The sequence below is a fragment of the Mercenaria mercenaria genome, chromosome 9, assembly GCF_021730395.1.
Source record: "Mercenaria mercenaria strain notata chromosome 9, MADL_Memer_1, whole genome shotgun sequence".
Classification (NCBI taxonomy): domain Eukaryota; kingdom Metazoa; phylum Mollusca; class Bivalvia; order Venerida; family Veneridae; genus Mercenaria; species Mercenaria mercenaria.
In genome coordinates this window covers 84,078,152-84,100,293 of record NC_069369.1, presented here as the reverse complement: position 1 = coordinate 84,100,293, position 22,142 = coordinate 84,078,152, and the positions used below count along the sequence as shown (strand labels likewise).

At 36.9% G+C, this 22,142-nt stretch overlaps 1 protein-coding gene across 3 annotated transcripts in view; it reads right to left on the bottom strand.

The window, feature by feature from the left end:
* The window catches only part of LOC128559614 (heparanase-like), a 41,434-nt gene that overhangs the window by 8,316 nt on the left and 10,976 nt on the right, over positions 1–22,142 (bottom strand). Inside the window, exons 2-9 of one of the 3 annotated variants that reach the window (XM_053551909.1) lie at positions 19,844–19,930; positions 18,479–18,663; positions 17,176–17,352; positions 16,066–16,246; positions 10,237–10,287; positions 7,157–7,357; positions 1,694–1,808; positions 822–937 (exon numbers count right to left, since the gene is read on the bottom strand). In XM_053551909.1, the coding sequence (XP_053407884.1) occupies positions 822–937; positions 1,694–1,808; positions 7,157–7,357; positions 10,237–10,287; positions 16,066–16,246; positions 17,176–17,352; positions 18,479–18,663; positions 19,844–19,930 (1,113 nt within the window). Of the gene's footprint in view, positions 1–821; positions 938–1,693; positions 1,809–7,156; positions 7,358–10,236; positions 10,288–11,237; positions 11,413–13,794; positions 13,973–16,065; positions 16,247–17,175; positions 17,353–18,478; positions 18,664–19,843; positions 19,931–22,142 lie in introns of all 3 variants that reach the window. The other 2 variants (XM_053551910.1, XM_053551911.1) reach the window with 2 other exon arrangements.

Below are 22,142 nucleotides of genomic sequence, written 5' to 3'. Positions count from 1 at the left end.
TGATAATAATAAAGACTTTATTTAACAAGGCAGCATACTTGCCGAAGCAATCTTCCGTATGGGCCTGATACATTTTACATTATTTACAACAACATAATACATTTTACATATTACACCATGACCAAAGAACAAAACAGACACATTTTACAAAACCAGAAGTACAGGAAATTTCCATAAGGGTCTTAACATAATAACATAATACATTCTACATATTAACAACATGAACAAAGAACAAAACTGATACATTTTACATAATCAACAGTACAGAACAAAAACAATTTATTTTAATTATCAGTTTGTCCAACCAGGAAACTTCCATTTGATATAATATTCCTTTGAATTCTGCACTAGATGCGTGTGTGTGTGTTCTGGTTTAACGTCATAAGACAAGGATGCCCCCATATACTGCACCATCGTCTAAATTGCAATGTTTTTAGTAAGAGTGGGCCATAATTCCAGAAAAAATACCACCAGACAAAAGTCTATTATTTATGGTCATCTTTACATGAAGGTCCTTCAACTGTGAAACTGCCAAGCATATCCTTTCAATAGTGTTTTCTGGGTGGGAGATTATATGAATACTACTGGTACATCAGTACACCACAGGTATGATCAGTAAACAAGTGTTTCTGGATGCCAACAAGTACTTGGTTGTTCTCTGCTATTAACTGGAGGACATATAACTTCTGGCACACTGTCTTTTGTCAAATGGCCACAAGGAGTTTACTGCTTTGCCCAGTGACTGAGCTTGAACCCGCTGGATTGTTAAGAATTGTGATCTACGCAACAAGGTAAACTATTACGAATACTTTGTTACTTACTTCCTAGTTTCTGTACAGTGGGCATATGCTCTCACTTTCCCTCTACTATCAGGGGAGGTAACTCTCAGCACTTTGTTCCCAACAAGTAGCTTGTACAGCAGTGTCAACCAGTAGTCCTGAAACAATACGATAGCAGAGTAATCAGGGTGGACAATCCACTTGACTTTTGAATACCATACACACAGGAAAAATGTCCCAATTTACTTCATGGTATAAAACACAAATTAACATGGTTATTTGTATAAACAGTACTGTCTGTTTGGTTCGAAATAGTACACACCTGAGGGACACATGTACAGCTTGTGTGCGTGTGCGTGCGTGTGTGTCTGGTTTAACGTCTTTTTCAACAATTTATCAGTCATATAAACGATGTTGTCTACTTGTAGCAGTGAGCACAATGCCCAACTTAATGTTGCTGCCTCACTGGAATATCATGCTATAGACATGTGACATGATACTCCACCCAGTCACATTATACTGACACAGGGCTGACCAGTTCTAGCACTATCCTGAGTGCCAAGCGAGCAAGCTATTAGTACCATTTTTACGTCAAACCCATGGCCTCCCACACTCGAAGCGGGCACTCTACCACTAGGCTACCGAGGCAGTACATGTATAGCTTAGCACAGTATGATTGTGTACTACCACTAAAAGAACTTGAAGTGTTTTTGTAATTAATTACTGTTATACCTGCCATTTAATTGTGAAACATTATGAAGCACTATAAACATTGTACATTTATATATCTAGTCAAATTAAACTCATTCAATGAGGATTTTCTTCATTTAAAGCTAGTACCTAACAAGGCAATATTTTAGTGAAATATGCACATTTTATTCCTTTAAATAAAAACAAAACTTATTTATATTTACAGGGTTTGGATCACATGTCTCATGATCTAAAAGAGAATAGTGACCTCCGTAGAATGTCTGTCTGATTAGAGCATCAATACCATCTCTCGCTGACATTCCTAGCTTGTCCAACCACCTACATATACATAAAGATATAACTGTACATTTACGAAAAACACAAGTAGTATCAAGATTTGGAGTGCAAAGTGGTTTCTGTAGAATGTCTGTCTGACCAGAGCATCAATACTATCTCTCGCCGACATTCCTAGCTTGTCTAACCACCTACATACATGTATATATAGAAATATAATTTTATAAAACAAGAGGGTCACTGACCCTAAAGCGCTCACCTGTGTACAAGGCTTCAAGTGTGTTTGTATAAGTACAGAGTTAGGTTTCTTCTATGTTAGCCTATATTATATACATGTCATACACACTTTTGAACCTAGGGTAATAATTTAAACAATTATGGTAGACATTACAAATCTGATATGACAAGCTAAATATCACAAGGTTCTAGTAGCTATTATTGATTCAGAGAAGAAAGTGACCACGCCCCCTGGCAGCCATGTTTTTTGATGAATCGGAATTATTTGAACAATCTTGGTAGAGGGTCACACAAGAACCATTTGTGCAAAATTATTTTAAAATCGGGCCAGCAGTCTCACATAAAAAAGACTTTTAAAGTTTCCACTATATACATATAGGGAAAAGTGACCACGCCCTCTAGCGGCCATGTTTTTTGACCAATCGGTACAATCTGAACAATCTTGGGAGAGGGTGACGTAAGTACCCTTTGAGTGAAATTATTTCAAAATCGGATCATCGGTTTAGGAGGAGATGTTGTTTGAAGGTTTTTCTATTTTTAGCAGCCCCTATGTGCAACCAAGCAAAACCGTTTGAACAACTTTGGTAGAGGACCACCCAAGGAACATCATGGCCAAGTTTCATCAAAATCCATTCAGTGCTTTTGGAGGAGATATCGTTTAAATACAAATTTTGACGACAGACATGACACACGCACGGACACACACAAGGACGACGGATGACGGACACAGCATGATGACAATACCTCACCATGAGCACTTTGTGCTCAGGTGAGCTAAAAATATAAAGTTACAGGGCAAGGAGGTCAAGGAATGAAAAGTGGCTTCTATAAAAGGTCTGTCTCATAACAGCATGAAAACCACTTGTCAAAGACATTCTTAAGTTGTCCAAACATATACAATGAATGTTGAAAACTCATTATCTCGAAATCACTTATCTTAAAATTCCTGTTATCTTGACAACATTGCACAAACGTGCACAAAATTTCATATCAAGTCGAATTTTGGTTAGCTCGAAGTAAAAAGCTTGATCCCTTGGAGTTCGAGTTATTGAATTTCAACTGCATTTATAAAGTCAAATTTCTACATTACCATAACACATTCAACTCAAGTGTTTTGGGGTAAGGAGAGTGGGTTGTCTGATATAATAATCAATTGAATCAACATATGTACATTATAACACGGCAAAACTGTACCCCGGTACACCGGCAAATCAATGTCACCAACAAGTTTACCAAATAGGGAACTGTTTAATCATTCCGTCACTAATTTGAAATTATATATTTAGAAGATTGGCCACTTAATGATTATGTTGTATGTTATGAAGTAATTCTTGCTTATAAACTTACCAAATTTACTTACTGAAACTTTGACCTCAACTTCAAACAACAGCATATGGAAATAGCAGATAATTCAGCAAAACATTTGGGTACAAAAAGTTGATTGACTCTTACTGTATTAATTCCAGTATAACAGGACTATGTCATCAATCACATCATGAAAATGGATATCCTTTGAATTCACACATAAAAGTATGACAATTGAACTATTGAGCTACGAACTAGGGAATTGTGCAGAAAGTAGATTTAATGTGAACACAATTTATGACAAGACTTAAGGCTTTGCATGAATCAATGACATTCACTGTGGCAAAGATACTGACGACAAACCATTTCATAACCACAGACCAAAAACATCAAGGGTAATTACCTTTCATTTATGGAGGTGCATGGGGTGTCCCGCCCAATGAAATTTTGATTCTGGGTCAAAAAGCCAATTTTTACTAATTCTGAATGACAAAGAGAGTAAGGAGGTTACAAAGTAAAAAATAGCACACCTTCAAACAGCAGAACAAGAGACCATGATGGTCCTGAATCGCTCACCTATCCCCACGTGACCCAGTTTTGAACTGAGTATGACATCGTTATTCTATTATTTGACATAGTGACCTAGTTTTTGAGCTCATTTGACGCAGTTTTAGACTTGACCTAGATATCATCAAGATAAAAATTCTGACCAATTTTCATGAAGATCCATTGAAAAATATGCCCTCTAGAGAGGTCACAACGTTTTTCAATTATTTGACCTAATGACCTAGTTTTTGAAAGCATGTGACACAGTTCTGAACTTGACCTAGATATCATCAAGGTGAACATTCTCACCAATTTTCATGAAAATCTCATGGAAAATATGGCCTTTAGAGAGGCCACAAGGTTTTTCTATTATTTGACCTAATGACCTAGTTTTTGACCGCATGTGACCCAGTTACAAACTTTATCTAGATATCATCAAGGTGAACATTCAGACCAATTTTCCTGAAGTTCCATTGAAAATATGGCCTCTAGAGAGGTCAAAATGTTTTATTAATTTTAGACCTAATGACCTAGTTTTTGAGTCACAGCTGACCCAGTTTTGAACTTACCTAGATATCATCAAGATGAACATTCTGACCAAAATTTCATACAGATCCCTGCAAAATATGGCCTCTAGACAGGTCACAATGTTTTTTTATTATTTGACCTACTGACCTAGTTTTTGACCGCATGTGACCCAGTTACAAACTTTATCTAGATATCATCAAGGTGAACATTCAGACCAATTTTCCTGAAGTTCCATTAAAAAATATGGCCTCTAGAGAGGTCAAAAGGTTTATCTAATTTTAGACCTACTGACCTAGTTTTTGATCACAGCTGACCCAGTTTCAAACTTGACCTAGATATCATCAAGATGAACATTCAGACCAACTTTCATACAGATCCCATGAAAAGTATGGCCTCTAGAGAGGTCACAAGGTTTTTTTATTATTTGACCTACTAACCGTTTTTTTTTTAGGGCACGTGATCCAGTTTCAAACTTGACCTAGATACATCAAGGTGAACATTTTGACCAATTTTCATGAAGATCCATTCAAGGGTATGGCCTCTAGAGAGGTCACAAGGTTTTTCTATTTCAAGACCTATGATCAGACCTACTGACCTAGTTTTTGATTGCATTGATCCAGTTTCAAATTTGACATATATATCATCAAGATAAACATTCAGACCAACTTCATACAGATCCTGAAAAATTAGGCCTCTAAGTGGTCACAGTTTTTTCATTATTTGACCTACTGATCTACTTTTGAAGGCATCGTGAACCACTTCTAACTTGGGCCTAGATATACATACAAGATGAAACATTTCATCAACCAAAATTTCATACAGATCCATAAAAATATGCCTATTAGAGAGGTCACAAGGTATTCTCATTATTCGACCTACTGACCTAGTTTTTGACGGCACTGACCCACTTTCAAAACTTGATCCTAGAAATCATCAAGATGAACATTCCGACCAATTTACAAAAATCCCATGAAAAGTATGGTCTCTAGAGAGTCACAAGGTTTTCTATTATTCGACCTACTGACTAGTTTTTAGACGGCACGTACCCACTTCAAACTTACTAGTATCACAAGAGAACATTCAGACCAACTTTCATACAGATCCCATGAAAAGTATGGCCTCTAGAGAGGTCACAAGGTTTTTTTATTATTTGACCTACTAACCGTTTTGTTAGGGCACGTGATCCAGTTCAATCTTGACCTAGATACTCAAGGTGAACATTTGACCATTTCATGAGATCCATTAAGGTATGCCTCTAGAGAGGTCACAAGTTTCCTATTTTCAAGACCTACTGATCAAGACCTATGACTAGTTTTTGATTGCAGTTAAGTTTCAACTGACCTATAATCATCAAGATAAACATTTGACCAACTTTCATACAGATCCATAAAAAATGGCCTCTAGAGTGGTCACAACGTTTTTTCATTATTTACCTACTGACTTTTTTTTGAAGCACGTGACCACTTTCTAACTTACCTAGATATATCAAGATGAACATCAGACCAACTTTTAAAAGATCCCATAGAAATATGGCCTTTAGAGAGGTCAAAGTTTTTCTATTATGCGACTCACTGACCTAGATTATTGACGGCACGTGACCACTTTCAAACACCTAAATCTTGATAAATTCCGACACTTCATACAGATCCATGAAAGTTGTCCCTCGTAATCAACAAGGTTTTTTCTATTAGTTGACCACACCTATTTTGAAGGCACGTGACCACTTTTCAACTTACCTATATCACCAAGTGACATTCTGACCAATTTCATTAAGATCTCATGAAAATGGCCCAGAGACACAAAGTTTTTCATTAAATGACCAAGCTTTTTACTGCATACCCAGTTCGAACTACCTAATACATCAAGATGAACTTCGTACCAACTTCATACAGATCCATGAAAATATGCTTAAGATCACAAGTTTCATATTATTACTACTGACATAATTTTTAGACATGACCAGTTTCGAACTTGACCTAAAAATCTATCAAGTGAACGTATTGACCATTTCATAAGATCATGAAAATGTATGGCCTCTAGAGAGGTCACAAGGTTTTTCTATTATTTGACCTACTGACCTATTTTTGCGCACTGACCCAGTTTCGAACTTGACCTAGAAATTTACCAAGATGAACTTCTGACCAATTTCATAAGATCTGCTGAAAATATGCCTCTAGAGTGTCACAAGCAAAACGTTGAGACACGCACGACGACGGGAAACGCGATGCGCTGATCACAAAAGCTCACCTTGTCACTATGTGACAGGTGAGCTAAAAAAATAGCAGCACCTTCAAACAAGCAGGAAAAAAAGTAGGAAAAAGTAGGAACCCTGGAAAGCCTGCTTGATGGATTGAACAGTTACTGAGCACACGCAAAACAGACTATGTTTACCTTTGATCATCTTGTATGATCTTGACTCTTGAGCTATAGGTTTGGTTATTGTGTACAACATGTTGTGCTGATATGGTGAATCTTTGTGCAAAGTTATTACAATATCAATTTTTCATGGCAAAGTTGTTAATCAAACAATTACATAAAACCTTTGACCTCCTACTGTGACCTTGACCTTTGAGCAATGGGTCTGAGATTGGCATATGGCACATCACCTCTATTTGAGAAAGATTTCTGCCAAGTAATATTAAAATCCCTTGATGCATGATTGAGATATAGAGCAGACATAAAAATACAGCCAGACTGACAGAATGATGGACAGAAAAATGCAATCATGGTCCCTGAAACCAGTTTTAGGAGTGTAGGGGACTAATAAATTTACTCACATAAATCCTGCCACATATCTATCAGATAGCCCAGGAGCCCCTCCCCTCCATGCTGAGCTTGTCTCCCCTAGCCACACCTTGGCACGGGACCCTGCTGCCCTGGTCAGGTTCACGCCGGTTTGAATCTCATCATACAGTATATTGAGGATATCAGGATTGTAGAAATCTTCAAGTTTGGCTACTGCTCCATCTTCATAGTACCTGAATAAATACAAAACTGCATGTCAGACGGTTCAAGAAAAACTGAATACCATTCTGATGCTCTACCAACTGAGCTACCAGGGCATTGATATGTTTTGCCCTTAAACTGTGAATGAAGTCTAAAACTGTGACATCAAGTTACAAGGGTTGTTCCAGAAGTAATGTCACTATGCCCTTGGCGCATAATTTCATTGTTGTATTTTTATAACAAGACATTGAAAGCATTTTGGTCCAGAAGTTCAAGAGAACCTTGCTTACATGCAGAATTTTAAACAAAATGTCTACTTGCTTACATGCAAAATATTAAACAAATGTCTAAGTCAACAAGAGGACCATGATGGTCCTGAATTGCTCACCTGTCCCCACATGACCCAGTTTTGAACTGAGTATGATGTCGTTTTTTCTATTATTTGACATAGTGACCTAGTTATTGAGCTCATGTGACCCAGTTTTGAACCTGACCTAGATATCATCAAGATAAAAATTCTGACCAATTTTCACGAAGATCCATTGAAAAAAATGGTCTCTAGAGAGGTCACAAGGTTTTTTATTATTTGACCTTCTGACCTAGTTATTGACAACACATGACCCAGTTTCGACTTTAACCTAGATATCATCAAGGTGAACATTCTGACTAATTTTCATGAAGATCCATTCAAAAGTATGGCCTCTAGAGAGGTCACAAGGTTTTCCTATTTTTAGACCTACTGACCTAGTTTTTGATCGCAGCTGACCCAGTTTCGAACTTGACCTAGATATCATCAAGATGAACATTCTGACCAACTTTCATACAGATGCCATGAAAAATATGGCCTCTAGAGAGGTCACAAGGTTTTTTTATTATTTGACCTGCTGACCTAGTTATTGATGGCACGTGACCCAGTTTCGAACTTGACCTAGATATCATCAAGGTGAACATTCTGACCAATTTTCATGAAGATCCATTCGAAAGTATGACCTCTAGAGAGGTCACAAGGTTTTTCTATTTTTAGACCTACTGATGTAGTTTTTGAACACAGTTGACCCAGTTTCGAACTTGACCTAGATATCATCAAGATGAACATTCAGACCAATTTTCATACAGATCCCATGAAAAATATGGCCTCTAGAGAGGTCACAAGGTTTTTTTATTATTTGACCTACTGACCTAGTTATTGATGGCACGTGACCCACTTTTAAACTTGATCTAGATATCATCAAGATGAACATTCTGACCAATTTTTATGAAGATCCATTCATAAGTATGGCCTGTAGAGAGGTCACAAGGTTTTTCTATTTTTAGACCTACTGACCTAGTTTTTGACCGCACTAACCCAGTTTCGAACATGACCCAGATATCATCAAGATAAACATTCTGACCAACTTTCATACAGATCCCATGAAAAGTATGGCCTCTAGAGAGGTCACAAGGTTTTTCTATTATTTGACCTACTGACATAGTTTTTGATGGCACATGACCCAGTTTCGAACTTGACCTAGATATCATTAAGGTGAACACTCTGACCAATTTTCATGAAGATCTTGTGAAAAATATGGCCTCTAGAGAGGTCACAAGGTTTTTCTATTTTTAGCCCTACTGACCTAGTTTTGGAACGCACTTGACCCAGTTTCGAACTTGCCCTAGATATCATCAAGATAAACATTCTGACCAACTTTGATAAAGATCCCATGAAAAATGTGACCTCTAGAGTGGTCACAAGCAAAAGTTTACGGACGCACGCACGGACAACGGACGCCACACAATCACAAAAGCTCACCTTGTCACTTTGTGACGGGTGAGCTAAAAAGGGTATAATGTTGAAAAAGTAAAAGTTGGGAGTTGTGTAACTTGTCTTATGAGATCATCTCACAATACAGAACAGTTACATGTGTGAAATTTGAATGCATTTTGCTGGTAGTTTTTTGGAAATCTCCATAATATATGCAAAACTTCTGTAGGGTGTATGCTATCAACAACACCGATGCCAACAAAAGGGTAACAACAAAAGCTCTATAAATACTTACTGAGGTTCCACTGTGCATAATGGTATCATAATATTAACTGAAGATCTACTGTGTACAATGGCATCATACTTACTGAGGTTCCACTGTGCATAATGTATCATAATATTAACTGAAGATCCACTGTGTACAATGGTATCATACTAACTGAGGTTCCACTGTGCACAATGGTATCATACTTACTGATATTTCACTGTGTATAATGGTATCATACTTACTGAGGTTCCACTGTGTACAATGTTATCATACTTACTGATATTTCACTGTGTATAATGGTATCATAATTACTGATATTTCACTGTGTATAATGGTATCATACTTACTGAGGATCCACTGTGTACAATGGTATCATACTTACTGATATTTCACTGTGTATAGTGGTATCATACTTACTGATATTCCACTGTGTATAATGGTATCATACTGATATTCCACTGTGTATAATGGTATCATACTTACTGATATTCCACTGTGTGTAATAGATCATACTTACTGATATTCCACTGTGTATAATGGTATCATACTTACTGATATTCCACTGTGTGTAATAGATCATACTTACTGATATTCAACTGTGTATAATGGTATCATACTTACTGATATTCCACTGTGCATAATGGTATCATACTTACTGATATTCCACTGTGTATAATATAGATCATACTTACTGATATTCCACTGTGTATAATTGTATCATACTTACTGATATTCCACTTTGTACAATGGTATCATACTTACTGATATTCCACTGGGTACAATCGTATCATACTAACTGAGGATCCACTGTGTACAATGGTATCATACTAACTGAGGATCCACTGTGTACAATGGTATCATACTAACTGAGGATCCACTGTGTACAATGGTATCATACTTACTGATGAAATGTTGCTGCTGTTACCGCTTCTCCCCCACCAGAGCTCAGGAAGCTGAAATACAGAGTAAACTATAGTAACATGACCTTATAATGCACAAAACTAGATTGATCAATACATTATTCTCTCTTTTAAATAAGGAGTTCAACTAGAATATAAATATATGAATAATTTTATATTTCCCTTCTAAATTATCAAAAAGCAAATTTTACAGAATATCACAATTAACAAAAATTTCTGAAAGTACATGGAAGTTCTTTTATATAAGAAAACTACAAAACACTCAACTTAACCTGTCTTATGAATAAACACTGATATAGACTTGCATAATGATAATGTTGATGCTATATTTATAAAATATTCACAAACAAATGACTATACAGTTAAAACTCGGTGTCTTGAATTCCATAGGATCTAGTGTGTTACTATAAGATAACCAAAATTTGACATTAAATGATGTTTTGTGCATGTGTTTTCGGGATGGGACGTGAAAATGTCTTCGAGACAGCTGGAATTTTGAGATAAGCGAGTTCGAGATATCGAGTTGCAACTGTATATTAAGTGTTAGTTGTGGGTTACTTCCCTTGTTAAACGGATGCTTTTAACAGATGCCATATAGTGAAATAATTAATATTCATACAGCATTAATTCTCAAATAAATTACTTTCATAAGAGTTTTGGTTCTTAAGACTTTCACTTACTCTTTCTGATATTTATCATTGTGTTTAAAAGTTTCATTACAATCTTTTCAAAAAAGCCATTTATAGTCGGGGGTTTTCCCAGACATAACAAAGCCTTTCATTCATTTCTTGTGTTACTCTCCTGTAATTTTCATGACATTTAATAAAATATGTTTTACAAAGTGGCTAATAACCAAATTTTTAGTTAATGTACATGTAAATTACAAAATAAAGTTACCTATCCCCAACCCCCATACTCTAAAATGCCATGCAACTGCTTTGTTGCCAATTCACAAACATAGTTCAAAAAGCTATCTTAATCACCTTTCAAAATATTTATCTGTACGCTTTTTATTTAACTGTGTAACAGATGGCCCCAGTAACTCTGTATTTACAAACTGTGAATAATCTCCCAACATTTTGTGCAATGTTAAAAAATCCTTTGCAAGCTGCTCGGCTTCCACCCGATACCCTATCTTATGATAATATGCATTTGGCTCTGAAAAAGAATAAAACAACCTTTTCTGTTTCTATGAGTAAAACCTAATACTCCAGCTGAAGAAAAAATTCCCATTTTTGTTTGGAAAATATAACTTCCAGTACCCCTCAACCCTGAGGCACCAAGACCAAAGCCTGATGGTTCACAAGTGTCAATCTCTGATGAACGAAGTTGAACCATTCACAAGTGCAGTCCTCCACTACACACTGAGGAACCAAGACCAACATTTCATTGTTGTCAGTCCTGCATCATGCCAAGGAAAATGCCTGAGAATCCAATTCAAGCTATTCATAAGTGTCAGTCCTCCTCCACCTCAAAGAACCAAGACCAATGGTTCACCAGTGTCAGTTCTCCACCATACTGACAAACCCCAAGGCCAACTGTTCACAAGTGTCAGTTCTCCGCCATCTCAAGGAACAAAGACCAATGGTTCACCAGTGTCAGTCCTCCACCAGCCTGAGAAACCAAGGCCAACTGTTCATAAGTGTCAGTTCTCTGCCACCTCGAGGAACAAAGACCAATGGTTTATCAGTGTCAGTCCTCCACCAGCCTGAGGAACCAAGACCAAAGGTTCACAAGTACAGTCCTCCACCACTCTGAGCAGCTAAAACCAAAAGTTCACAGATGTCAGTCCTTAAACACGCCAAGGAACTTTGACCAACTATTCACAAGTGCAGTCCTCCACCACCCGGAGGAACTAAGACCAATAGTTCACTGATGACAATCCTGAGATTCCTCCAACACCCCGAGGAACCATGACCAACTATTCACAAGAGCAGTCCTCCACCACCCGGAGGAACTAAGACCAATAGTTCACTGATGACAATCCTGAGATTCCTCCAACACCCCGAGGAACCATGACCAACTATTCACAAGTGCAGTCCTCCACCACCCTGAGGAACTAAGACCAATAGCACACTGATGACAATCCTGAGATTCCTCCAACACCCCGAGGACCCATGACCAACTATTCACAAGTGCAGTCCTCCACCACCCGGAGGAACTAAGACCAATAGTTCACTGATGACAATCCTGAGATTCCTCCAACACCCCGAGGAACCATGACCAACTGTTCACAAGTGCAGTCCTCCACCACCCTGAGGAACTAAGACCAATAGTTCACTGATGACAATCCTGAGATTCCTCCAACACCCCGAGGAACCATGACCAACTGTTCACAAGTGCAGTCCTCCACCACCCTGAGGAACTAAGACCAATAGTTCACTGATGACAATCCTGAGATTCCTCCAACACCCCGAGGAACCATGACCAACTGTTCACAAGTGCAGTCCTCCGCCACCCTGAGGAACTAAGACCAATAGTTCACTGATGACAATCCTGAGATTCCTCCAACAACCCAAGAAACCATGATTAACTGTCTCCACCACCTTCGGAACAAAGACCAATGGTTCACTGGTACGAATCATGTGATTCCTCCAACACCCCCAGGAACCATGACCGACTGTTCACAAGAGCAGTCCTCCATCGCCCTGAGGAACCATGACCAACTGTTACAAGTGCACTCCTCCACCACAGAGGAACCATGACCAACTGTTCACAAGAGCAGTCCTCCATTGCCCTGAGGAACCATGACCAACTGTTACAAGTGCACTCCTCCACCACTGAGGAACCATGACCAACTGTTACAAGTGCACTCCTCCACCACTGAGGAACCATGACCAACTGTTCAAAGTGCAGTCCTCCACCACCCTGAGAAACCATGACCAACTGTTACAAGTGCACTCCTCCACCACTGAGGAACCATGACCAACTGTTCAAACTGCAGTCCTCCACCACCCTGAGGAACAAAGACAAATGGTCCACTGGTGTCAGTCCTTAAACGCCCTGAGGAACTATGACCAACTATTAACAAGTGCAGTTCTCCATCAATGGTTCACTGGTGTCAATCCTGAGGCTCCTCCAACACCTTGAGGAACCATGACCAACTGTTCACAAGTGCAGGCCTATATTGCACTGAAGAACAAAGACCAACAGTTCACCTGGGCAATTTCTGCAGTCTGTATCTTTCATGTATAAGTTTTTGCTGAAAAGATTGGGAGGGGAAAGGATTTTTAGTATATGATAAATATCTATACAACAGATATAATGGTAAGGCCATATGAAATTAACTCCTAGTTTATCAATCATATTTGTCAAATGTTTTTCTTTTTCCATAATTATGCAGGAAAATTTTTTATAAGAAAGTCAAGAAAGTAACCCAACAAGGCAAGATACTCCCACTTGCAAGTGGAAACGGCCATGGCATGTAAAAAAGCCAAACATTTTGTTGCATTAAAGTCTGACAATCTAGACATTAATTTCACATGACCTAAATGCTAGAATGGAGTTCTTTGATACAGAAGCAACACAAGAGAAAATAACCTGTAGAAAAATCCTTTTCTCCAATAGGAAGCCATGGCTGCTATAGAGGGTCCTAAAATCTCACAGTCACTAAAGGAAGGATAACCTCTTGCAAGTTTCCTAAGATATACAAAATCTTTGGCCAACTGTTCTGGTTGTACCGGCTTGTTTATCGTAGGATCTGCATACTCATCTGGTTCTTTGTAAGAAGAAACAACAGCTGTTCTTAATACAAACATACAAAATACAAACCCCTACCCATGCCCGCCTCCATTTCCAACCCACATGATGTCATGTCATGAACTTGGTTTTTAACTGTCAGTACCATATGACCCAGATCTTTGACAAATGGGTCATCTATTGACCATGGGATATCATCCTGTAAAGTTAAGACTACCGTAGGCTCATGGATTCTCCAGTTACTGATTGGAAACCAATTGGTCTACTGACAGACAGACTGATCGGCATGACAAAACCACATACCACTTCTTCTTCAAAGGTAGGCATAATTACACACTTGAGCTAGCTATGCAATATCTATTATGCTGCATTACAGAATTAATTACATGTATTTTGTTTCATTTCAGAAGATGCTTCAGTCTGGAGTTCATACAAACGTAAGTTGGTGATTATCCTTATACCAGCTGATGAGAAGTGACTGTTCACTGTTTTACCTATATCTAACTCTGGTTTTATTAAATGGAGCCTTAATACTTGCCTAGACTTGAGAGATTATTTTGGGCAAAGTTCTGTGAAAATCAAGCAATCAAACAACAGTTAGATCTAGTTAAGGATGACAAACTAGGAGTTCAATCTATATAGCCACAACCAGTGGAGTGAAATATAGCTTAAGATTGAGCTGGGTAGGGACCAAGGACTTCATGTGAAGAAGTTGTTCATGAAAGTGTTTGTAAGTACAATACTAGTATATTAAGCACATGCTCAGCTTCCATCCGATACCCTTTCTTATTGTATGTGTTCAGATATATAAAAAAAAAAAAAAGAGCACAGACAACCTATTTTCATTTCCATTGAGTCTTGTGCCAAAGAAATAAATCCCAGTTTTGTTTGGAATATAGATTACAAGTACACCACCCATGAGCCTGAGAACCCAAGACAAACTGTTTTAGGACATCTGATGTTTCACTCTAGACAGTTTCCATAGTTTTTACCTAACTTTAATGAAAATGAGATTTTTTATAAATTTGTTGAAGACAATTCCATACTGTTTAGGAACCAGATTCTGGACAGGACCAGTTTCTGCACAGTCAAGTAAAATAACTGCTTTATTTTAGCATTATTTATGAAATAGTTAAACATCAATCATTCATGTTCCATTTTGTTATATACAATGAAACATTTTTGCAAAATAAGTATTGAATGACTTATCACCTGATCTACCAAAGCATTGTGCAAGCAAAACAATTTTAACTTGTTGAAGTACCAAGTGAGGTAAAAAGAATCAACAATATTTCTTTCATACTTATGGCAAAGTTGCTTTTTAATTTCATGGTATACTATTAATTTTTTATACACAGTTCCAAGGATTTTGGGCTATTTCAATGCAATAACTATTTGAATTACCGACTATTTGTGTAGTTCAAAATTTGTAGTATAGGGAGTTGGCTTCTATGGCTTACATTGGTGCTTTTAAGTCGGATTACCATTTATATATTGTGTTGGAAAGATTTAAGACTAAAGAAACTTATTTGCTTCTTGAAAATAACTGTCCATTATCCTTGAAATATATGCCTGGTTTCTGGCTTACCCTACAGAGAAAGTTATCACATTTAATGACCTCACTGGAGCCAGTAGAAAAAGTAATTTTTTGTTACTATATCTGAGTGGTCAAATTTTTGGTTGTAATAGGAGCTGAAGTTTATGTGGTGTAAGTCTGAATTTTACTCAATGATGTCTATAAAACTAATGAGCGAAAAAAAGTTCGTCTCGTTATTGGTTCCCTACCAATAATTAAAGTAAGATTGGAGGGAAGAGAGTAGTATCATAAGAATAAAAGAGAAATATCTACAACACCAACACAATGGGAAGGTCATATAAATCAACTCCTAGTTCATCATCCCCATTTCTAAAATCACTTTTTTTTCTCAATTTATTTAATTTTTTTCTGTTTTTACTAAACTTTTAAACATCTTTTTGGATCTGTCTTACCACTGGCCGAAGCAAATAATTAAATCATAAGCCTTAAAATTATGACAATCTAGGAACCAAATTTATATGGCCTAAATATCATAACAGAGCTATCAGATGTACCATACAACAGAAGGTATTAACCTGTAGAAAAATCCTTTCCTCCAATAGTCTGTCATAGAGGCTAATGAAGGCCCAATTATCTGACAGTCCTTAAATGAAGGGTGACTTCTTGCAAGTTTCTTAACACGTGCAAAATCTTTGGCCAACTGTTCTGGTGGCACAAGCTTGTGTTTAATTACAACACCGGTGTACTCGTCGGGCTCTATATAGAAAGAAATAATAAACGGATGGGAGACCAGTGTCCTTGACAGATTTTTTTCATCCAGTTCATACATACATGCAACACGAGTGATGAGCTCCAATTACTCAGATGAGTCTACAGTTGCTAATATATAACATTGCAAAATCATTTGGTTTAAGTTCAGGAGGCGCGTGTCATGCTTGTACAATTACAGTTGGTAACGATCCTTAAACATGCTGATTAGAAGAGGCTGCTCATGGTTTTACCTATTTCTAGCTCTGGCTTTAAACAATCAGGTAGAAATATTTGCACAGACTTAAGAAATTTTGAGATAAGGCTTAACACTAAATCACTACTTGTATCTTGGGGCAATTGTAAAAGAGACAAATGACAAGATTGCATAATAACACTGGTCTTAAACCAGCTAAATCAGCCCTCCCTGTACCAGGAGTTAAAACATCCGCATAAAGATACACACACAATTCTGTCTAAAGTCATGTAATTTCAGCTTGTACTGCTATAGGGAAGCTGTTAGTTGTTCACAGGGAACTGAAGTCCAGCAAATTGACAGACATTACATACAAGACATACAGATGAAAAAGATTTCTTAGCCCCAATCCCCAAAATCCCAAATCATAACCAGCTTTATTCAAATTTACTCATGACAGAAAAACAAAATTCAAATTAATCTTTCTTAATTTGATAAAATGTAACTGTAAATATCCTATGTTTAAGTGTTGCCGATGTGCCTTGTATCAGGTGCCGCTAACACAACCAAAAATTGTCAGTTCAAACCCAGCTAGAGTCTTACCACATAATGAGGCACATGGTCCTGAAATTTTGCTGAAGATAAATTACATTAATTATTTAAACTTTGCTATAAATTAACTCAAAGAAATCATAATGAACTGAAAAGAGTAACAAAACTGTAACAGTAATGAAGAACCAACCATTTCCCAATTCCCAGCCACCCATCTTGTATCCTGACTGTACTGTATAGTTTATGAGCTCTATGGCATTGGTTGCATCCCAGGCACCACTTGGTTTGCGTAGTAATGAGTTCAAGTCAAAGATTAAATCCCAACCTACACTTGATACGAACTTGTGTATCTGGTCATAAAATGAAGCTGAAAATTAAAAGAACATGTTAAGGTCCATGGTTATGAAATTTGAGTTTTCAGACTGGTCTGAAAAAGCAACCTTGCCATTGGTCAATTTCAGACCAGTCTAAAAAAGCAACCTTGCCATTGGTCAATTTCATGTCTGAGCTCATAGCAAGAGCTGTCAAGACAGCACACTCAACTTTTCTCAGTGCTTGGCTCTGAATAAGAGCTTTGCCAGTAAAAACTTTTTAAAACTTTAACCAAAACATTTTAAGTTAAAAAGGGGCATAACTCTGTCAAAATTCAAATCAGAGTTATGTGAACTGTTCTCCTGGTGTAGACTTTGATAGTAAATAACTAAAATTTAAGTTTCAAGTTAATATCTTTTAATAGCAACAGAGATATTTGACTTTAATAAAAACTTTAACCAGTGTTGACGCCGCCACTGACGGCAGGGCGAGTGCAATAGCTCTACTTTTCTTCGAAAAGTTGAGCTAGAAAAGTGTTGTTAGCCTTGAAAATTTAGTCAGCCAAAAAGACTACAGTAAAGACTTCTGCAGCTTTCTGCACCAGTTCCATAGCAGTGTTTTAGTATATAAATTAATTTATTTTAGCTCGATCGTGATGAAAGCTTCAAGCTTATATGGACCACTCAAGAGTTCGCTTCCTGGAAAAGCCAGTACTGGTGACATATGAGAAGTGTGGTTGTGACCCCAGTGGGACTCGAACCCACAACTCCTGCCTTGAGCGTCCAACACCATAACTACTTCCCCTCAAAAACAGTATTTGCCAGTTACTTTTTAAATATTTACATTATAAATGTACTATTCATAAGAATTCAACATGTGGAAATAGACCATTCCTTGAATTTGTTATCAATTGATTAAATTGAAGGTATATTTTTGTTTTTGTTCAGTTTAACGTCACACCAACACAATTATAGGTTGTATGGTGACTTTCCAGCTTTTTGTGGTGGAGGAAGAAACCAGGTGCCTCTCCATGCATTATTTCATCAATGGGCGGGCACCTGGCGCGTAAAATCACTGACCTTCTGTAAGCAAGCTGGAGGGCTTCTTCACATGAATACTTCTACACCCCAAGTTAATTGAAAGTAAAGTATATACACTAATTGAATTACATAAACTCCTACCAGTCATAGTAAAGTTGGTGAAAGGCTCGTCATAATAGCCAACATCTCTTTTCCTCCTCCGCTGGATTTCCATCTCCATAACATTTGCTGCAGCATTTCCTATTTTTAATTTTTGTTGACTTCTGGTTGAGTCTTCATTTTTCAGACTTTTGTAACTGGTTTTACTTGTTGACAATTTGTCATTTCTGAAATTTATTAAGTGTATGAAAACACCAAAAGAACTGGCAGTAATCAGCATTCATTCAACTAACAAAACATCTACCAATATAAGAAAAGAAAATTTTTGAGATGATGTGACAAAACTGGTCTGAATAATTCTGTTTTTCTTTTGGGGGGGGGTTTAACGCTGTTTTTCAACAGTATTTCAGTCATATAACGGCGGGCAGTTAACCTAACCAGTGTTTCTGGATTCTGTACCAGTACAAACCTGTTCTCTGCAAGTAACTGCCAACTTCTCTACACGAATCAGAGGTGGAGGACTAATGATTTTAGACGCAATGTCGTTTATCAAATAGTCACGGAGAACATATGCCCTGCCCGAGGATCGAACTCACGACCCCGCGATCTGTAGACCAACACTCTTACCTACTGAGCTAAGTGGGCAGGTCTGAATAACTCTGAATTCTGAATGTTTTAACCCTTATCATGCTGAACACAACTGATTCTGTCTTTGAGACCAGTGTAGATCATGATCAGCCTGCACATCCATGCAGTCTGATCATGATCTGCACTGTTTGCCATTCAGTCAGTATCTTTTTGGTATGCACCTCTTTTTAACAGTTAATGGTACTGTCCATATTGAAAGATAGACAAGTTCATTATAGAAATTTAGCAAGGTAAGGGTTAACATGCATATTTTAAAATGGCAAAACAGTACTCAGTATCAAATATGTGTCGCTGTAAATTAACTACCCTCTACAGGGCTGATGAATCGGAACAAGAAAACCAAAGATGAGGGACATTTTACTGACAAAAACCTAAAAGCCTCCTGTAAAATCATTACAGAAACCAACTTGTCTTGTCAGATTATCATGCAACAATACACCTTTCCTCTTGGTTTAATGTAATGAGAAAATGTGATGTTAACCCTAACCCTGCTAAATTTCTATAATGAACTTGCCCATCTTTCAATTTGGACAGTATCATTAACTGTTAGAAGGGATGATTACCAAAAAGATACTGGTTGAACAGCGAACAGTGCAGATCATGATCAGACTGCATGGATGATCTTGATCTACACTGGTCGCATGGCAAAACCAATATTGTCCAGCATGGTAAGGGTAAAGAAATTTTTAAAAATAGTCTAAAAAGGAAGAAAATGTTGTAGAACATTTTTAATAGTGTCGAATATATTATAATACTAACACAAAAATGAGGAAGTCTGCACCAGTGCCTCCAACTCTCATGTAGCTTGGAGCTAACCCTGCAGCTAGGGTCTTTACCCTCGTTGAGCTAAAACAGAAGACAAAATGACATGATAATGAATGGTTGTAAATAAACCATAGTTTATTAGAGCTGTAGACCTTACTAGAGCTGTTGCAATAACTAGAGCTACAGAGCTTATTATAGCTGTGGCACTTACTATAGCTGTGGCGCTTACTAGAGCTTTAGAGCTTACTAGAACTTAGAGCTTACTAAAACTGTAGACCTTTCTGGACCTGTAGAGTTTATTAGAGCTGTAATGCTTATTGGTGATAACAGAATTTACCTGTTGAGCTTATTATAACCACTGAACATATTACAGCTGTAGAGCTTACTAGAGCTGTCGACTTTACTTGAACTGTTGAGCTTACTAAAGCTTTAGAGCTAAATACAGCTGTACTTGAGCTGCAGAACGTATGACCTAGAGCTTATTTAGAGCTGTTGAGTTTATTACAGCTGTACAGCTCACTACAGCTGTAGACCTTTCTATAACTGTTGAGTTTAACAGAACAGTAGAGCTTATTACACCATTAGAGTTTATTATAATAAGCTTTTTAGAGTTTTCACAGTTTACTAAAGTTGTAGACCTAACGTGACCTGTCAAGCTTACTAAGTGATTCCAAACCTTATGAGTGATTTTATCATTTACTTTAATATCTTCACATATTGACAGTTTTTTTCTTTTTATATTTGTTCTTCAGAATTTGCCACTTATTGTGGCATGATGAACTTTTTTGTATACTGGACCGAGACTTTATTCTATGTTATCAAGATAATTAAATGACATTACCCATAATGCCATGAGTTCCACTTACAAAATCAAATAACTGTGCTACTTCCACCCTCATGTATGTAGTAAACATGTGGGCATCATTTTGTTTTAAATTATTCATGCAGCTTCCTCAGCTTTTACAAAATGTATTTTATTGATCTGACTTGAAGCAAATGCCTCAGCTTAATGGCAATTGTTTTGAATAATGTATGACAATGTAAGTTCCATAGAATTTTAAAAGGCATTTATTATGAACACAGCCAGAATAATATTGTTCTCAAGTATGTGCAGGGGCAGTTCAAGGATTTTGGGGGTTAGTGGGGAATGAACGTTTGGTGCTTTTTAAGTTTATTTTTGCATGATATAGTAAGATGTTAAACTCTTTTGCTCTGGTCATTCCCTCTGGTATTAAAAAGTACTTAAAAGTACTAAATGAAGACATGTGAATGAAGTGAGCTAAAGTTATTGAGCTGTTAGCTTTCATTTGCAGGAATATCTTTCCCCCTGCAAAATGATTGTACCTAATGACAACAAAAATTAAAAGGGTCACTTAAGGTAGTTCGCGGGTTTCCTACGAAAATTTCGAAGTATGAGATATAAGACTGATATTAAGTCTGTATGTACTAACATATCCTGTCTTTCATTTGGAGAAAAAAGAAAATCGTTCCGAGTCCACATTTCCTTTGAAGAGCGCCACCTAGCGGCACATGTATTTTTCAAGGGAAAACGCTGTTTTTCTGTAATAATCGCATTAAAATTAATGTTATTACACTTTTTCAAACTCAGAGATATATTTAAATTCAATGTTATTGTTTACATGTCGCATTTTGTAAATTATTTCATTTAGAAAATGCTTAAATAAAGAGATATCCGTAGTAAGGGTGGGCAAAAATGGCGAAAATATTCAATGTGTTTCTTGGCCGTTTAGCCGAAATAAAATAAAACGGAACGGTCAAAATTCTTGATTTTCAAATATATTCTTCTTAAATCAGTTCTGAACAAGAAAATAAAATAAAAATAGGGGGTCTTCACGGCAGATTTTTTGTAAATTTACTTTTTACTTGTTTTGGTAATGTAAATATTGTGACGTTGATACGTCATTTATGGTGTTAACGTCACACAAACGTTTTGTTCATTATGTCCTTTAAAGATACGTTTTTGTATAAACAGGATGATGAAAGTACACAAAAATGAAATATTTTTACTAAATAGATTCACATTATTTACAGTTTTAAGTAATTTACAATCTAAGTACATCATCTAGAAATATACTTCTATGTAAGTTCAACAATTTCCTTAAAGACGCTAATTTTTTTGTTTATATTATTATGTAAAATGTCATTTAACAAGAGCTGTCCGTAAGACAGCCAAGCTCGACTATTCGAAATATTGTCACAGAAGCAGAAAATTATTACCCAAAATGTCAAATATCAAAAGAGTTTTAAGTTAGAAAGGGGACATAATTTGACC